Source organism: Danio rerio, chromosome 3 (assembly GCF_049306965.1).
Source record: "Danio rerio strain Tuebingen ecotype United States chromosome 3, GRCz12tu, whole genome shotgun sequence".
Classification (NCBI taxonomy): domain Eukaryota; kingdom Metazoa; phylum Chordata; class Actinopteri; order Cypriniformes; family Danionidae; genus Danio; species Danio rerio.
In genome coordinates this window covers 35,561,696-35,576,196 of record NC_133178.1, presented here as the reverse complement: position 1 = coordinate 35,576,196, position 14,501 = coordinate 35,561,696, and the positions used below count along the sequence as shown (strand labels likewise).

General features: G+C 33.3%; 1 protein-coding gene across 3 annotated transcripts in view; it reads right to left on the bottom strand.

The window, feature by feature from the left end:
• The window catches only part of abcc1 (ATP binding cassette subfamily C member 1 (ABCC1 blood group)), a 30,566-nt gene extending 19,158 nt beyond the window's left edge, over positions 1 to 11,408 (bottom strand). For all 3 annotated transcript variants that reach the window (XM_073944757.1, XM_068219215.2, XM_001341859.9), the window contains exons 1-13: positions 11,242 to 11,408; positions 7,578 to 7,754; positions 7,337 to 7,462; positions 7,028 to 7,165; positions 5,681 to 5,806; positions 4,498 to 4,559; positions 4,171 to 4,302; positions 3,835 to 4,062; positions 3,228 to 3,405; positions 1,787 to 1,948; positions 1,599 to 1,691; positions 1,301 to 1,504; positions 1,070 to 1,216 (exon numbers count right to left, since the gene is read on the bottom strand). Coding sequence is in view for 2 of the 3 variants with exons in the window: in XM_068219215.2 (XP_068075316.1) it covers positions 1,070 to 1,216; positions 1,301 to 1,504; positions 1,599 to 1,691; positions 1,787 to 1,948; positions 3,228 to 3,405; positions 3,835 to 4,062; positions 4,171 to 4,302; positions 4,498 to 4,559; positions 5,681 to 5,806; positions 7,028 to 7,165; positions 7,337 to 7,462; positions 7,578 to 7,754; positions 11,242 to 11,289 (1,821 nt within the window). In the remaining variant the exon portion in view is untranslated. The remainder of the gene's footprint in view (positions 1 to 1,069; positions 1,217 to 1,300; positions 1,505 to 1,598; positions 1,692 to 1,786; positions 1,949 to 3,227; positions 3,406 to 3,834; positions 4,063 to 4,170; positions 4,303 to 4,497; positions 4,560 to 5,680; positions 5,807 to 7,027; positions 7,166 to 7,336; positions 7,463 to 7,577; positions 7,755 to 11,241) is intronic.
• Between the last annotated feature and the right edge of the window lie 3,093 nt (positions 11,409 to 14,501).

Below are 14,501 nucleotides of genomic sequence, written 5' to 3'. Positions count from 1 at the left end.
TAATTTCAGTTAGCCAGCCACAGGGCTTCTGGTTACTTGCCATCCCCTTTAAAAATTTCCTCATTTAAGATCTGATATCTTCAAAAAAATGTGTTTTTCACTGCCTGGATGAGATCTGATATAAAGTGGGTATCAGAGCAAACAAGAAACATTGCATTAAATTATATCTTTCTGCGCCATGTCTTTAAAATGTGGAAATTAATTTTACCTCACTATTTCTAATGGAATCTCTGCGCTAGCCTGCTGCTAATGATGGCGCCTGTGTTTTTCATCTCTTTTTACGATTTAACAACCAAATGGACGCTTAAGTCTATTTAACTGAATGTATTGTAATTACATTACAAAATCGATGCTGTAAAAGGAACCTTATGAAATTAAAAATAGTCACATAAAGCTTTCACCGGAAGTTCATCATTGGCTGAAAAACACTAGCTGGGCATATTGCCCATTATTAGCCCTTCTGAAATATTAGCTTTTTTATATTGTTCCCCAATTTCTTTTTTTATTCCAACACATTTCTAAGCATAAGTCCTAATAACTAATTTCTAAAAAACGATTTATTTTATCGTTGCCATGATGACAATACATAATATTTTACTAGATTTTTTTCAAGATACTAGTATTCAGCTTAAAGTGAAATGTAAAGGCTTAAATAGGTTAATTAGGCAAGTTAGAGTAATTAAGCAAATCATTGTATAATACTGCATAATATTGACCTTAAAATGGTTTTAAAAATTAAAAACTGCTTTATTCTATCCAAAATAAAACAAGACTTATCCAGAAAAAATATATATATTATTGAAAATACAGTTTTAAAAATTAAAAACTGCTTTATTCTATCCAAAATAAAACAAGACTTATCCAGAAAAAATATATATATTATTGGAAATACAGTGAAAAATTCATTGCTCTATTAAACATAATTTGGGAAATATTTGAAAAAGAAATTTACAGGAGGGTGAATAATTCTGACTTCAACTGTATGGTCAAGGTAATAACCATTTCAGAAAATGTTGACCATATTCTGAGGTATACATGCAGCATTTTAATAAGAGAGAGACTGTAATACCTGCACCATGCTGCTGATTACCATGGGCAACATATTAAGAGGGAAACGAAGAATGTTGAATAGAGCCAGAGAAACAAATGCCTTCTGAGCATCCAAAATATTGTTTTCATCCACTAAAACATATACAGCGAACGTGGAGAGTGCAACCTTCATAACAAAAAACAAGACATGAGCGAGTGTAACTCCACAACCACAAGCAAACATTGAAAATTGTACAAAAGAGCCACTTACCAAAAACGGCGCGCAGACCCAAGTAAAGGTGGAAATAGCACCAAGGTAAGCCATTTTCTTCAGCACACGCAATTCACTCTCTCGGATAGCAGATACTTTGCCTTTGAAAGCAAGTTCCCATGCGTAGAGTTTAAGCACTTTAATGCCATTCAGCACCTCATTCATAAGCTTGATCCTATTGTCCTTGCTTTTCATTTGGGCAACCTGTGGGTGAGTGCTTCAGATTACCAAACATGATCTGATTAACAACATTTTGAGGTAAATAAACCTGTCATGCAGGAACAGAGGTGCAAAAAACCTGGTAGGTTTTAGTTTTCATGGCAATGACCGCATTTAGAGGAACCATTAGCACCATTACGGCAACTCCTGCGAGCACTGAAGCACCCAAATTCTGATTTAAAAAAAGAGAGGGAAAATAATACAGGCATTAGTGATGTTGAATGAAACAAACACACAGTTTATACAATTCAAAATCTCTTTACATACCTGCCACAGAAAGTATAGAGCCAGGATAACCTGCAAAGGTGCTGACCAAATCATATTGATATATGTAATGAGGTCCATGAACCGCTGCGCGTCTACAGACATCAGATTCACAATCTCTCCAACTGTGGATGTTCGCCGGGCAGCATTGGTAATCACTAAGGCCTTAAAAAATTCCGAATAAATTTAAATGGATTAAAATTGACAGTGAAGACATATATAATGCACAATAAAAATGCATTTAAATACATGCTGCAGTCTTTTTAGAATCCTAAATAAAGTTGCATGTTGAATGTAAATTTTAAGGTTTTCAACACTGCTTTACTAATAATAGGATATTTTACATTAAAATATATTCAAATAGAAAACAAAAATTTTACATTGTAATGATATATGTTTATTTATTTTTTACATAAAATTTAACATATTTGATTGATTAAATACAGCTTGAGTGAGCATGAGATGCCAAATTGAAACTACAGGGCACAACAATAAGGACTGCATGATGGCCTGGGGCCACCGTGAGAGATGCTAGGGACAGTAGACAGAATCGTTACTGGCCCGATCAGTAAAATCGGGATCACTAAAGTTTAATTTGCATGTGACTATTTGTAAATTGTGTGCAAATATGGTCTTAGAATCGAGAAAGAGTTTGTGCTTTTAAGCCTTTAAATGCCGTCTTCTCTGTAATGTTAGATAGACCACATTGTTTTTCAGTTCCTCTTATCTGATTGGATGTTGTGAGCACATTATTATTTTTTTCCATAACCTGGTAACAACCAGTACAGCGAAGAGACAGCAACATCAAAATATGAGGCAAAAAAAAAAATTTTCTAACGTCTTAGAAGCAGACATTTATATGGGTACAACATAATGAAAAAATGAAGTGATGTTTTGCACAGTTTGCTGTAAGTTTGGCAGGTCGGCCACCTTATGTAAAATATTTCAGAACCGCAATAAAATACCTGCACATTTTCCATACTGTTTATTTTGGTTGCATAACACTTAATTTTGCATATTATGCATTTATTAACATTTATAAAATAATTAAATTCTAGAATCACAGACGTTATTTTTGACACATAATTTAAAATATGTGGCTAAAAAAAGAGCTATTAACTTTTCCTTTTTTGTAGGTGGGGATATTAAAAATTTTGGTAGGGCAAGTAAAAAATTGGGTCATTAAAAAAAATCCTTAGCATTGAACCCTAAACTAGTAACCAATTTTAAAACTTTAATAAATTAACAAATTAATTCATTAATAATTCAATAAAATTTCTGAGAACCAAATTTTTACACACTGATATTGAACAAATGTATTATTTATGCTTTTTTTAATATCTAAAAATAAAAAGAAATATAAATATTAATATTAGCTTATTACACTTCATAATTAATGCATGTCATGCATTTTTATCAATCAATCAATTAAAACTACACTTACTTTTCTGTATACAGCACCAACTATGGCTGTGCGTAACCTCATGCCAGTCACAAAGCAAACGTGGAAATATTTCTGAAGAATGAGTGTTTGCAAGCAGGTACAAACGAACAGCAGGGCAGTGTAGAAGTAGCCATGCCAGGTGGGGGCACTTGAATCATTCACAAACAGGATCAGCAGCCTAAGATACAATAGACCAAATTTAATACTGTATGTCAGTCCTCTTCACCACAAGAAGAATGCAAATATCCAAGATTCAAGTGTGTGAAAACTGGGCAAACTGGTTAAAGGCTCTCTGCCGTGAGTTCAAGTGTTATTTTCAAGAGATTAAGCGGATTTAAACATGGTCCAGTGCACAATTTGATGGCATAACTTCCAACATGCCAAAACTAACTCTTCATTGAAGCCCTTTTAAGAGCCACAGCTGTTGTTTTGACATCGAGGCCTTCCTACTGAGTTAAAGTCATTTCTAGCCACATGACTGTGAAAACGCTGAGGGAAGGCTTGCCCTTGCCCCTGCAGACCACTACTGCTCCTGAACCCAGCAAAGACTGAGATAATTACAAGCAGAAAGGCAAAAATAGCTCATGTTGTTGCTGTAGATTCATACCTGAGAATTTCTGGTCCAACAAACATCAAGACGTCATGTATAATCTTATACAGAGAGCTGACGAGAAAGTATGGTCCGAATGTTCGGCAGAGGGCAAAAAAGAGAGACGGTTCCCCGGTTTTCTGAAGGGCTTTTGCAAGCAGAATCTCTGACTCCTCTACTGGTTGTCCGTCCTTCTTTTCTCCTCTTGTAGATCGTTTTGGAGAGTACAGTGTCTTGTCTACCGGCCTAGCACAAAACACATACACCAGCCAGAGGATTAGCCAATTTTGTAGCAAATCCACAGTCTTTATTGTCTTTGAGAAAACGATTAAAAATCGAACTCTTCTGTCTGACCTTTTGACCTTGACACATTCCTGGTCCCAGCGGCGCACCAGCTGTGGCACCACTCTCTCAGACTTATCCTCATTGTTGAGTGACCACAGATCTTTCTCCTCCAGGGGCCGTTTATAACCCTTCACCATCAATCTGTGAAAGAAGGGAACAAATGTCAAGTAACAAAAGGACTTTTTGAATGCTGACAGATAGTACATAGAATACAGAAAGAGACTGAACAAATGGGAGCAAGAAATTTCATGAGCAAGACAAAAAAAAAATGCATAAACAAGCAAGCAATTTCTCTCTCAATTATTTTTTTTTTTCACAAATGGAATTTCAGCTCACCCTGTAATCCACCAGAAAGTGATTTTTGACAAGAATGAAGCTCCTGACTCTGGACATGGATTCTATAAACAAACATTTGATAAAACATGTAAACGTGAGGGAAAGGAGATGGTATTATTTACTTTAAATATTGTTTATTTTTGTATATATACATAAATATATTTATGAGTGTGTATTAAACAGTATCAGCTCAATTAATCAGGATGAATGACATTCTTCCAATGTATAAATCCTACATATACATTTATTTTAATACATATTCATGTCTAATATTACACTGAAAAACTTTCACTTCAAGATGAAAAAATACATAATAAATATTTCATGGTTCACAATAAAATGGTTTATCTGCAGGTATACGTGATCATATTTATCAACCAAAGTCGGTTTCAAAGTTGGGTTTAATGCAGGACAAAAGATTAATACACTACCTGACAAAAGTCCTGTCGCCTCTCCAAGTTTTAGGAACAAGAAATAATAAGTTGATCATTTGGTATCAGAAGTGGCTTATATAAAAGGCAAAGGCTTCTAGATTACACTTATTTTACCAAAATAAAATATGATCATGCCTTGATTTTTAATTATTTAATTTGGACAGGTCTGACTTTACTAAGACAAAAGTCTTGTCACCTAACAGAAATGATGTCCAGTATAGAATATAAAGTCATGGTAAAGTGGAAAAACAATTAATATTGTGTATGACCCCCATTAACTTGGAGGACTGCATTCATACATCTCTGCAATGACTCAAATAACTTATTCATAAAGTCATCTGGAATGGGAAAGAAAGCGTTCCTGCAGGACTCCCATAGTTCATCCAATGGATTAATCATCAATGCCTCCTCCTTTATCTTACCACAGGCATGCTCAATAATGTTAATACATGGTGACTGGAGTGGCCAATCCTAAAGCACCTTGCCCTTTTTTGCTTTCAGGAACTTGAAAAAAGGAGGCTAAAGTACGAGAAGGGGCGCTATCCTGCAGAAGAATTTAGTCAAGTAGTGTATATTTTTTTATGTTTCTAAAATTAATATAGCTTCATAGAACATGTTAACACTCTGTAATCTAAATATACTTAATGGTTCTAAATGACCCAAACAAAACATTTTAGAGAGAGAAAGAAAGAGAGAGGGATGTAGAGATTGAACAACAATATCTGGATAAAATAAGGAAATTTACTAACCGAGTCTTTGACGACCTCTGAAAACAGTGGAGGTTGGTCAGACAAGCAGGCAAGGATCAGGGAGATGAGCAGCAGGGTGTAATATATGTAAAAGGTGGTATATCTGAATACACCCACACTTGCAGGCTATAAGGAAAACCAAACAATACTACTTTAAGGCGTTGATCACATTACAGAGAAATCTGATTTGGTTCAATGTTCACTCAGGTCTAACTATAATTTTGCAATTGAGAGTGGAGTCAGTTTTTATTTATTAGTTGCTACAGTAATGATATTACAATCAATGTAATACTGAACGTTCTTCTTTTACAGGAACTGAAAATTAGCTGACAGTGTAAAAACAGACAAGAAATTTGGCTTTTCCTGCGGTCCAGAGCCCACATGACATAAGCAACAGAGGCGTTTAACATTTTCATGAAAATACTGCATCTAAATCAAATGACTATTTACTCATGCCCACATTTTTACATACAGAACTCCATTTAGTTCACTACATAAGTTAAGAATGAACACGAATAAGTGAATTCACTTATAGATACAGATATATAACTCTTTATAATGATAAAAAAATATTAAATTCTGTGGCCAGTTTTGTAAACTGTTTAGATCAGCTTTAGTAAATCACTCCCATTCAGTCTCATTCAAGAGTGACTGTAAAATGTATTGAATGTAAATTAAATGTGAAATTAAGATATATACATACACAAAACTATAACCATTTTGTAATTTAAATGAAAGAAATTTAGAAAATATTTATAAAAAACTTGTATTTGAAATATATGCATTCGTCTTTAATATTTATTAAGATGCATTTAATATTATTCCAATTCCTTGCTCTGTTAAAAATCCTCAAGGAAATATTTGAAAAAAATACAATAAAAATCCCAGTATTTTGACTTTAACTGTACATGCAATTTTGTATTTCAGCATTGCATTTTATTTGTATCAATTTGTTTTTGTTTTGATTTACAGATTTTAATTTTTGATTATTAGTTAATTATTGGTTATCGGTCCATTACCTGCAGATTTGTTGTGGCTAATAAAATAATTAGAAACATAAATAAATAAATAAATAAATCTAAAAACTATATAATCATTCATTTATCCATTCATTTTCTTTTCGCATTAGTCCATTTATTAATCCAGGGTTGCCACAGCGAAATGAACAGCTAACTTATCCAGCACATGTTTTATGCAGCGGATGCCTTTCGAGCTGCAACACATTTCTGGGAACTATATAATCATTTTAAATAATAATAATAGCACAAATTGCAAAACAAATAAATTATAAAATCTAACCAAAAATTATAATATTTTGTTAAGTTTTAACAAAAGAATAATATTTACATCATTCAGTGCGTGCATGATCTTGGAGCGAAAGGTGATCGTAGCACACACTATAGTGATCAGCCAAAAATTGAGCATCACTCCTGAGGACTGGACCCCCTTCATCCGCTCGTACTGGATCAAGAAAGTAGCCAGCAACTGAAAGACATACATGAACATGAGCAGACCATGCTACCATCTATAAAGAAATCTATTTCCTCCCTTCAAGGAAAATACATGTATGTCATTTGAATATGAAATCAATGCAAAGTAAATTACAGGCAAAGCAGTTTAGCTCAGCTCTTCCTTTTGTGAAAGAACGGGTCTCACCATTGTAACACCAAGCATTGTGGGGCTGACTAGGTAGACTGGGGCTACTGTAGCCCCGTGGCTTCTTTCCCAGAAAGAGTAGAAAACATCTGCCCAGCAGATAAGCCATAGGGTAAACCCGATAACCTGGTGGAGGAGAGTCACATGACCTTCAAACCCCTGTTGACCTTGACAGAGTTATCAGGAAACACATTCACAAAGCAGGCTGCAACACGCAAACAGAGTTGTTTACTGTACTCACTGTTTTGGCTCTGTTGAGGTGGGTCATGCATATGTATCCGCGATCATGGCTTTTGAGGTATAGGATGTAGAGTGGTGCAAAAAGCCAGAGGTAGAGACAGGGTATCCAAACCAGCACAGTGTTCTGGAAACATGGGGTCAGGTCTGGATAGTATGTTTGCCATGTCCGGTTCCAATCCTGAAAACAAGACAAGAGGGCTTCATTCCTTTCTCCACATCTCTAGAAATTCTTTAGATGAAACATGGAAACAAAGCAATTATTGAAGTGGACACTGTGATCTCAGACGAGTAGTAAAGCACACAAAGAACTAATGATGTGTGCAAGGAACAAACACTTCAGGACTTCTGCGAGGAGCCTTCTGAGAACCAAAGTCAAGGATGTTTTTTTCTACGCAATAGAGCAGAGCTGAGAGTCTTCTTTAAGTAGTAACTTCTAAAACATTAACTAAACCTTTTCCTTACAAAGAAAATCTAATCTTGTTCTCTGCAGGAAGCATGTGTTCCCATAACCCTGCTGTCTCTGAGGAGAAAAAAAATAGATCAATAAATTAATGAGAATAACAGATCAATAAATAAAAGGCTGCTCAAGTGCAAGACACGAAATGTGATTTGCCTGACATTTGAACTGTTGAGTTAAATGCATCTGAACAGCAATATCAACATTTTATGTTGACACTAATGATTCCTTCAAAAGCTGTTAAGAGCAACGTATTTCATGGCATTTATATTCTAAAGTACTTGTTTTTCCTAAAAGAAAAACAAAGCCAGTTTTTAGAACCACTAGGACTAAAGGACAATAATTCATATAAAATGTAAAACTCCCCATATAAAAAAAACATTAAATAAGTGAAAATATGATAGAAGCAAATTACATTTTTATTTTAAATATGTGCTAATAATGAAATTTTATTTTACTGCAAAACATGTAGTTGACAATATTGTAGAATTTATTCAAATAATATTACAATGTGATAAGGAAATTTGACATTTAAATTAGTATTTTTATATCATGGAAGTCGCAATGATTAATATATATATATATATATATATATATATATATATATATCGACTTATCGCACAACACATGGACATCACCTCAATCATTTTTGATGATGCAATATATATCGTCCATACAAAAAAACAATTCTAGCAACATTGTAGCTGATTGTGCAACATATCTATCTCTACTGGAGGTGTTAGTGTCAGTATGGTTAAAACACTGTAGTATTTACTATAAATTACTAAAGTATATTTTTATGTGGGTGTTGATCTAGTAGCAGATATCGCAGCCTCTAATACTTTTTAGGTTGCACTTGTTTGTTAACATTGATTATTATTTATTTAGGATATGTGTTTTCCCATTCTGATTACAAAAACCTTATTACTATAATTAAATTAAATACATATCATATTTTATATTGTACTTGCATTGTGTTCTGAGTTCTGACATGATATAATGAGTGGCATAAAACTGTCTTAAAATGACAATAATATCGTTTATCCAAATATATTTTGGTGCAATATAATGTACAACAAAAAATAGATATCGTGACAAGCCTAGTGGAGGCATTTGATCTATTTCCTCACTTATGGCTGAACAAAAAGATTGCTCAATTTCTTAAATAAAAAAGTCTGAAAAATGGCTGTTAGAATAATATCATCTAAAATTACTATGATAACCTTCTAAAATAGCTTATAATTTATTCACAAAAAAAATCTAATATTGCAATTATTATTACTACTACTACTACTATTAGAGCTGGGCGATATGGCAAAATGCAATCTCAATAATTAATTTCCATATTGAACAATAACTATATATATAGTATATAAGTATATGTATGTTAACGCTAAATATATAAGTCAGAATTATTACCCAAACAACCCCCCCTTTGATTTTTTTTCACTTTTTTTAAATATTTCCTAAATGATGTTTAACAGTGCAAGGAAATTTCCACAGAATGTCTGACAATATTTTTTTCTTCTGGAGAATTTTTTTTTCGGCTAAAATAGAAGCAGTTTTAATTTTTTTTAAACACCATTTTAAGGACAAATTTATTAGCCCCTTTAGGCTAATTTTTTTTCGATAGTCTACAGAACAAACATTGTTATACAATAACTTGCCTAATTACCCTAACCTGCCTAGTTAACCTAATTAACATAGTTACGCCTTTAAATGTCACTTTAAGCTGTATAGAAGTGTCTTGAAAAATATCTAGTCAAATATTATTTACTGTCATCATGAAAAGATAAAATAAATCAGTTATTAGAGATGAGTTATTAAAACTACTATGTTTAGAAATGTGTTGAAAAAAAATCAGCTCTCTGTTAAACAGAAAATAGGGGAAAAAAAACAAACAGAGGGGCTAATAATTTTGACTTCAACTGTATATATTTTGATATAAGTTGCTAATGCTTCCAGATTTAAGAGTCTCCCAACAAAGACTGAAGCCGCAAAAATTAGATTGTCCATTAAATGGCATAGCATATTTCAACCGATAACTTTTTGGTGGCTGAAAATGTGGTACACCTCTAATATCAAAACACTTTTAGATTCACAATGTTGCACACTTCTGCTGTGTGATTGGCTTTTAGATCAGATGTCACTGATATAAATTTTATCGCAATTTAATATAATATTTTTTATTGGCCCAGCCCTAACTATTCTTTTTAATATAATTTAATAACAATAATATTATTAATAATAACAACTATTATTTTGTGGTAAACATGACTAGAACATGTTGTTCAGAGGGTTTTAAATAGTTACCCTGGTAGACTCAAAAAAGTTTTGTCTTTACAAACCAGGCAAACTTCCACTGCATTGTAGTCTTGGATTAAAAAATGACTTCCTACTTTAAGAAAAAAGTTGAGAGCTTTTCGAGAAAAGCAGCATACTTTCTTGGTAAGCAGTCACCTGCCAGACTGATTCATATTTCAGTGTTTTGGCCTTCTGATCCTAAAGGACAAACTGACTGTCTAAACATGTCACACTCCAACTAATACTCCTAATCCAATGACCTGTCAGATCTTGCAACTCAAATAAACAAAGTTTCCTTTTTTCTAAATATGACAAATGATTACACATGTTCTCAAGTAAAAATTAAACTGTCTGGCATGAGAGGAATTAAGTTAGCAAGCAAAAAACAAGTCAGAGCAGTGACAAGTCAATTCTTAAGCTTTACACTGTGGTAAAGACAAACATTGAGCAGGTGTCACTGTTTATAAATCACCTTTATATGTGACGATTATGCTCTCGCAGAGAAATACTAACAGAACAAAACCAAAGTCCATAGAGGTATAAACATTTATGGTAGTTTGCCGAGTAGCTAACCGGTTAGCTTAGCAACCGTGGCTGCGTCTCAATATTAGTGAGCTGCCTACCTAGACGGTATTACTAGGCGTTTGAACGCATCATAACAAACTAATCCGTACTCTTCACATACATAAGTGGTGCCTGGAATTTATATGACTATTCAAAAGGCCGTTAACTACCGTCCAAGACGACACACATGCTGTCTAGTTAGTCAGCTCGCTATGTATTGACACACACCCGGTGTCTCCATGCTGTGAAACAAAACCCCGGCGAACCTCACCAATCTGTACAATACAACATATCGTCGGAAAAATATAATTCGTGAAGGTAGAAATGTTTGTTTACTCACCCACAACGGATCAGAACCGTCCAAACTGCAGAAACTGTCAATACCCATTCGCCCCAGGAAAGGTCTAATTAAGTGTGCTGAGTTTACACTGCCGCCGTTTCATAACCACTGCTGTGTGTTATGGTGATGGGGACCTGTGTACAAATGCCACACATGTGGTCACACATAGAGGGCGCTGCTGCTTCATTGATTTAACTATTGACGTAACGAAAGTCACGCACGACAGCATGACAAGTGTTTTTTAAATGTTAAAACTAGTTTGTAAATTAACAAGAGGAAGTAAGTAGGCTATTATAATCTTACCAGCCTAGATAGGTTAACTCAGCTAATGTTCTAGCTTTTGGTTTATTTGGTTTTCAACCCTGTATTAACCTACTTGCAGTGTATTTATAAAGTGCCCTTTAAATGTTTTTTCCTTATATATTAGTTGTTGAATAACATAAAATTTAATACAACTAATAATAATACAATTTTACAAATACAATACCAACAAAACATGTATACAAAAAACAACAACATTATGTACAGTTGAAGTCAGAATTATTAGCCCCCCTTAGAATTTTCTTTTCCTTTTTTAAATATTTCCTAAATGATGTTTAATAGAGCAAGAAAATTTTCACAGTATGTCTGATAGTATTTTTTTCTTCTGGTGAAATTCTTATTTGTTTTATTTTTGCCACAATACAAGCAGTTATTATTTTTTAAAGCCATTTTAAGGCCCCTTTAAGCTATTTTTTTTTTCGATAGTCTACAGAAAAAAACATCATTATACAATATCTTGCCTAATTACCCTAACCTGCCTAGTTAACCTAATTAACCTAGTTATGCCTTTAAATGTCACTTTAAGCTGTATAGAAGTGTCTTGAAAAATATCTAGTCAAATATTATTTACTGTCATCATGAAAAGATAAAATAAATCAGTTATTAGAGATGAGTCATTAAAACTATTATGTTTAGAAATGTGTTGAAATGTGTTCTCTCTATTAAACAGAAATTGGGGAAAAAATAAACAGGGGGCTAATAATTCAATGGGGCTAATAATTCTGACTTAAATTGTATGTATATAAATGTATGTAAATAAATATAGAATCAGCTGTTCTGATTCTGATACAGCTGTTCTTTGTCAGTTAAATCAGTTGACTGGTGAAATTAAAGTTGTTAAACCCAACTGGTTGAGTTATTTAAAAAATAACCAAATAAAGGTTAAAAATAACCCAACAAAGAACCAAATATTTAACCCAACTGATTAAGTTATTAAATAAATAACCTAATAAAGGTTAAAAATAAAAATAAAAATAAAAATAATAATAATAATAATAATAATAATAATAATAATAATAATAATAATAATAATAATAATAAAATAAAAACAGAGCACCAAATAGGTATAACTCAACCATTGGGTTAAATCAATAACTCAACGGTTTTTAGAGTTTTTGTTGTTGTTTTTGTTTTGAAGGCTAACCATTGGCATAGTTAAAGGCATAGTTCAACCAAAAATAATTTTATTTACTCACTATTTACTCAACCTAAAGTGGTTCCAAACCTTTGAGTTTATTTTTTCTGTTAAAAACAAAAGAGGCTTTGAAGTTGAAAACTTGTAACCATTGTCTTCCATAGCAAAAACAAATATGGACAAGTGACTGCTTTTTTGTTTCAAACTCAATCAGGTTTAGAACAAGTAAAGGGTAAGTTCTTTCATTCATTCACTTTCCTTTGGCTTATTCCCTTAATTCATCAGGGGTCGCTACAGCGGAATGAGCTGCCAACAATTCCAGCATAACTTTTACACAGCGAATGCCCTTCCAGCCGCAACCCAGTACTGGGAAACACCCATACACACTCATTCACACATGCAGTATACTGCATGTCTTTGTACTTTAGGGGAAACCTGAGCACCCAGAGAACACCAACATGAACATGGGGAGAACATGCAAACTCTACACAGAAATACCAACTGACCCAGCCAGGGCTCAAGGAGCAACCTTCTTGCTTTGAGGTGACAGTGCCAACCACTGAGCCACCCTGTCACATATAAAGGGTAAGTGAAATAGTAAATTGGAGCAATAATGAGAGCAACTTTTTATTTTGGGGAGAACCATCCCTTTAAGGGTTCTTTTAATTATTTTTTACTTTGGTTTGATTATGCTTAAAGGGGCTAATAATTGTGATCTTAAAATGGTTTTTAAAAAAATTACAAGCTGCTTCTATTCTAGCTGAAATAAAACAAATAAGACTTTCTCCAGAAGAAAAAATATTATCAGATATACTGTGAAAATGTCCTTGCTCTGTTAAACATAATTTGGGGAACATTTAAAAAAGAAAAAAAATTAAAAGGGGGTCTTATAATTCTGACTTCAACTGTGTTTTTTAAATCGCCTGAATAACATAAGCTTGCTTTGGGGAGAACCATCCCTTTAAGGGTTCTTTTAATTATTTTTTACTTTGGTTTGATCATTGAAATACAGTAGCAAAAAGAATTTATTGACGGGATATAGTTCACTCTAAACTTAAAACTTCTCTAAATTTATTGACCCTCAGGCCATCCAAGAAATACATGACTCTATTTCTTTAGGAGAACAATAAAGAGTATTTTAGGCTAAAACTGTGTTCCTTGATAATTCATACAATTTATATCAACAACTACTGACTCTTTAAGAGTAAAAATAAACATGTCAATTACAACTATGACTCATACTAGGGAAAAACTGTCTGTGTGGGAACCTGAATATTATTTAGTATTTATTTACATACTATTTCTATTTATTTATAGACTATTTATTATGAATTAATTTTTAATTCACAGCAACAAGACATGAAAATATGACTCACGCATGAGGTGACACAACTCAAATTCAAAATTACAGCTGAAGAAAGCAAGTCAGATACATCTAGAAAGGCCTGGGGTTGAGTAACTTGAGAGCACATTTTTGTATTGGTGTTTAAACTATTCATTTAAAAGTTAAAAATGAAAGGAAAGACTTGTGTACTTGTGTAAACCTTGAAAATAATAACACATGAACCTGGCCTGTGTGATTTTACACTAAAGTTTTGTAACATATTTATAGTGTGTGGGTTAAATGCTCCACAGTTATCAGCTGCCCAAGTTAAAACACAAATATTAAATAATGACTTCAGTGAAGGCACTTAGACACATACAGATAGCAATTTAGTGTTTAATGACCTGTACAAAGCTGCCTTTCAGAAGGAAGGCCTTGTCATTTGGGTATAGGCAAATAGCCCTTGCAGTTTATTCTGAT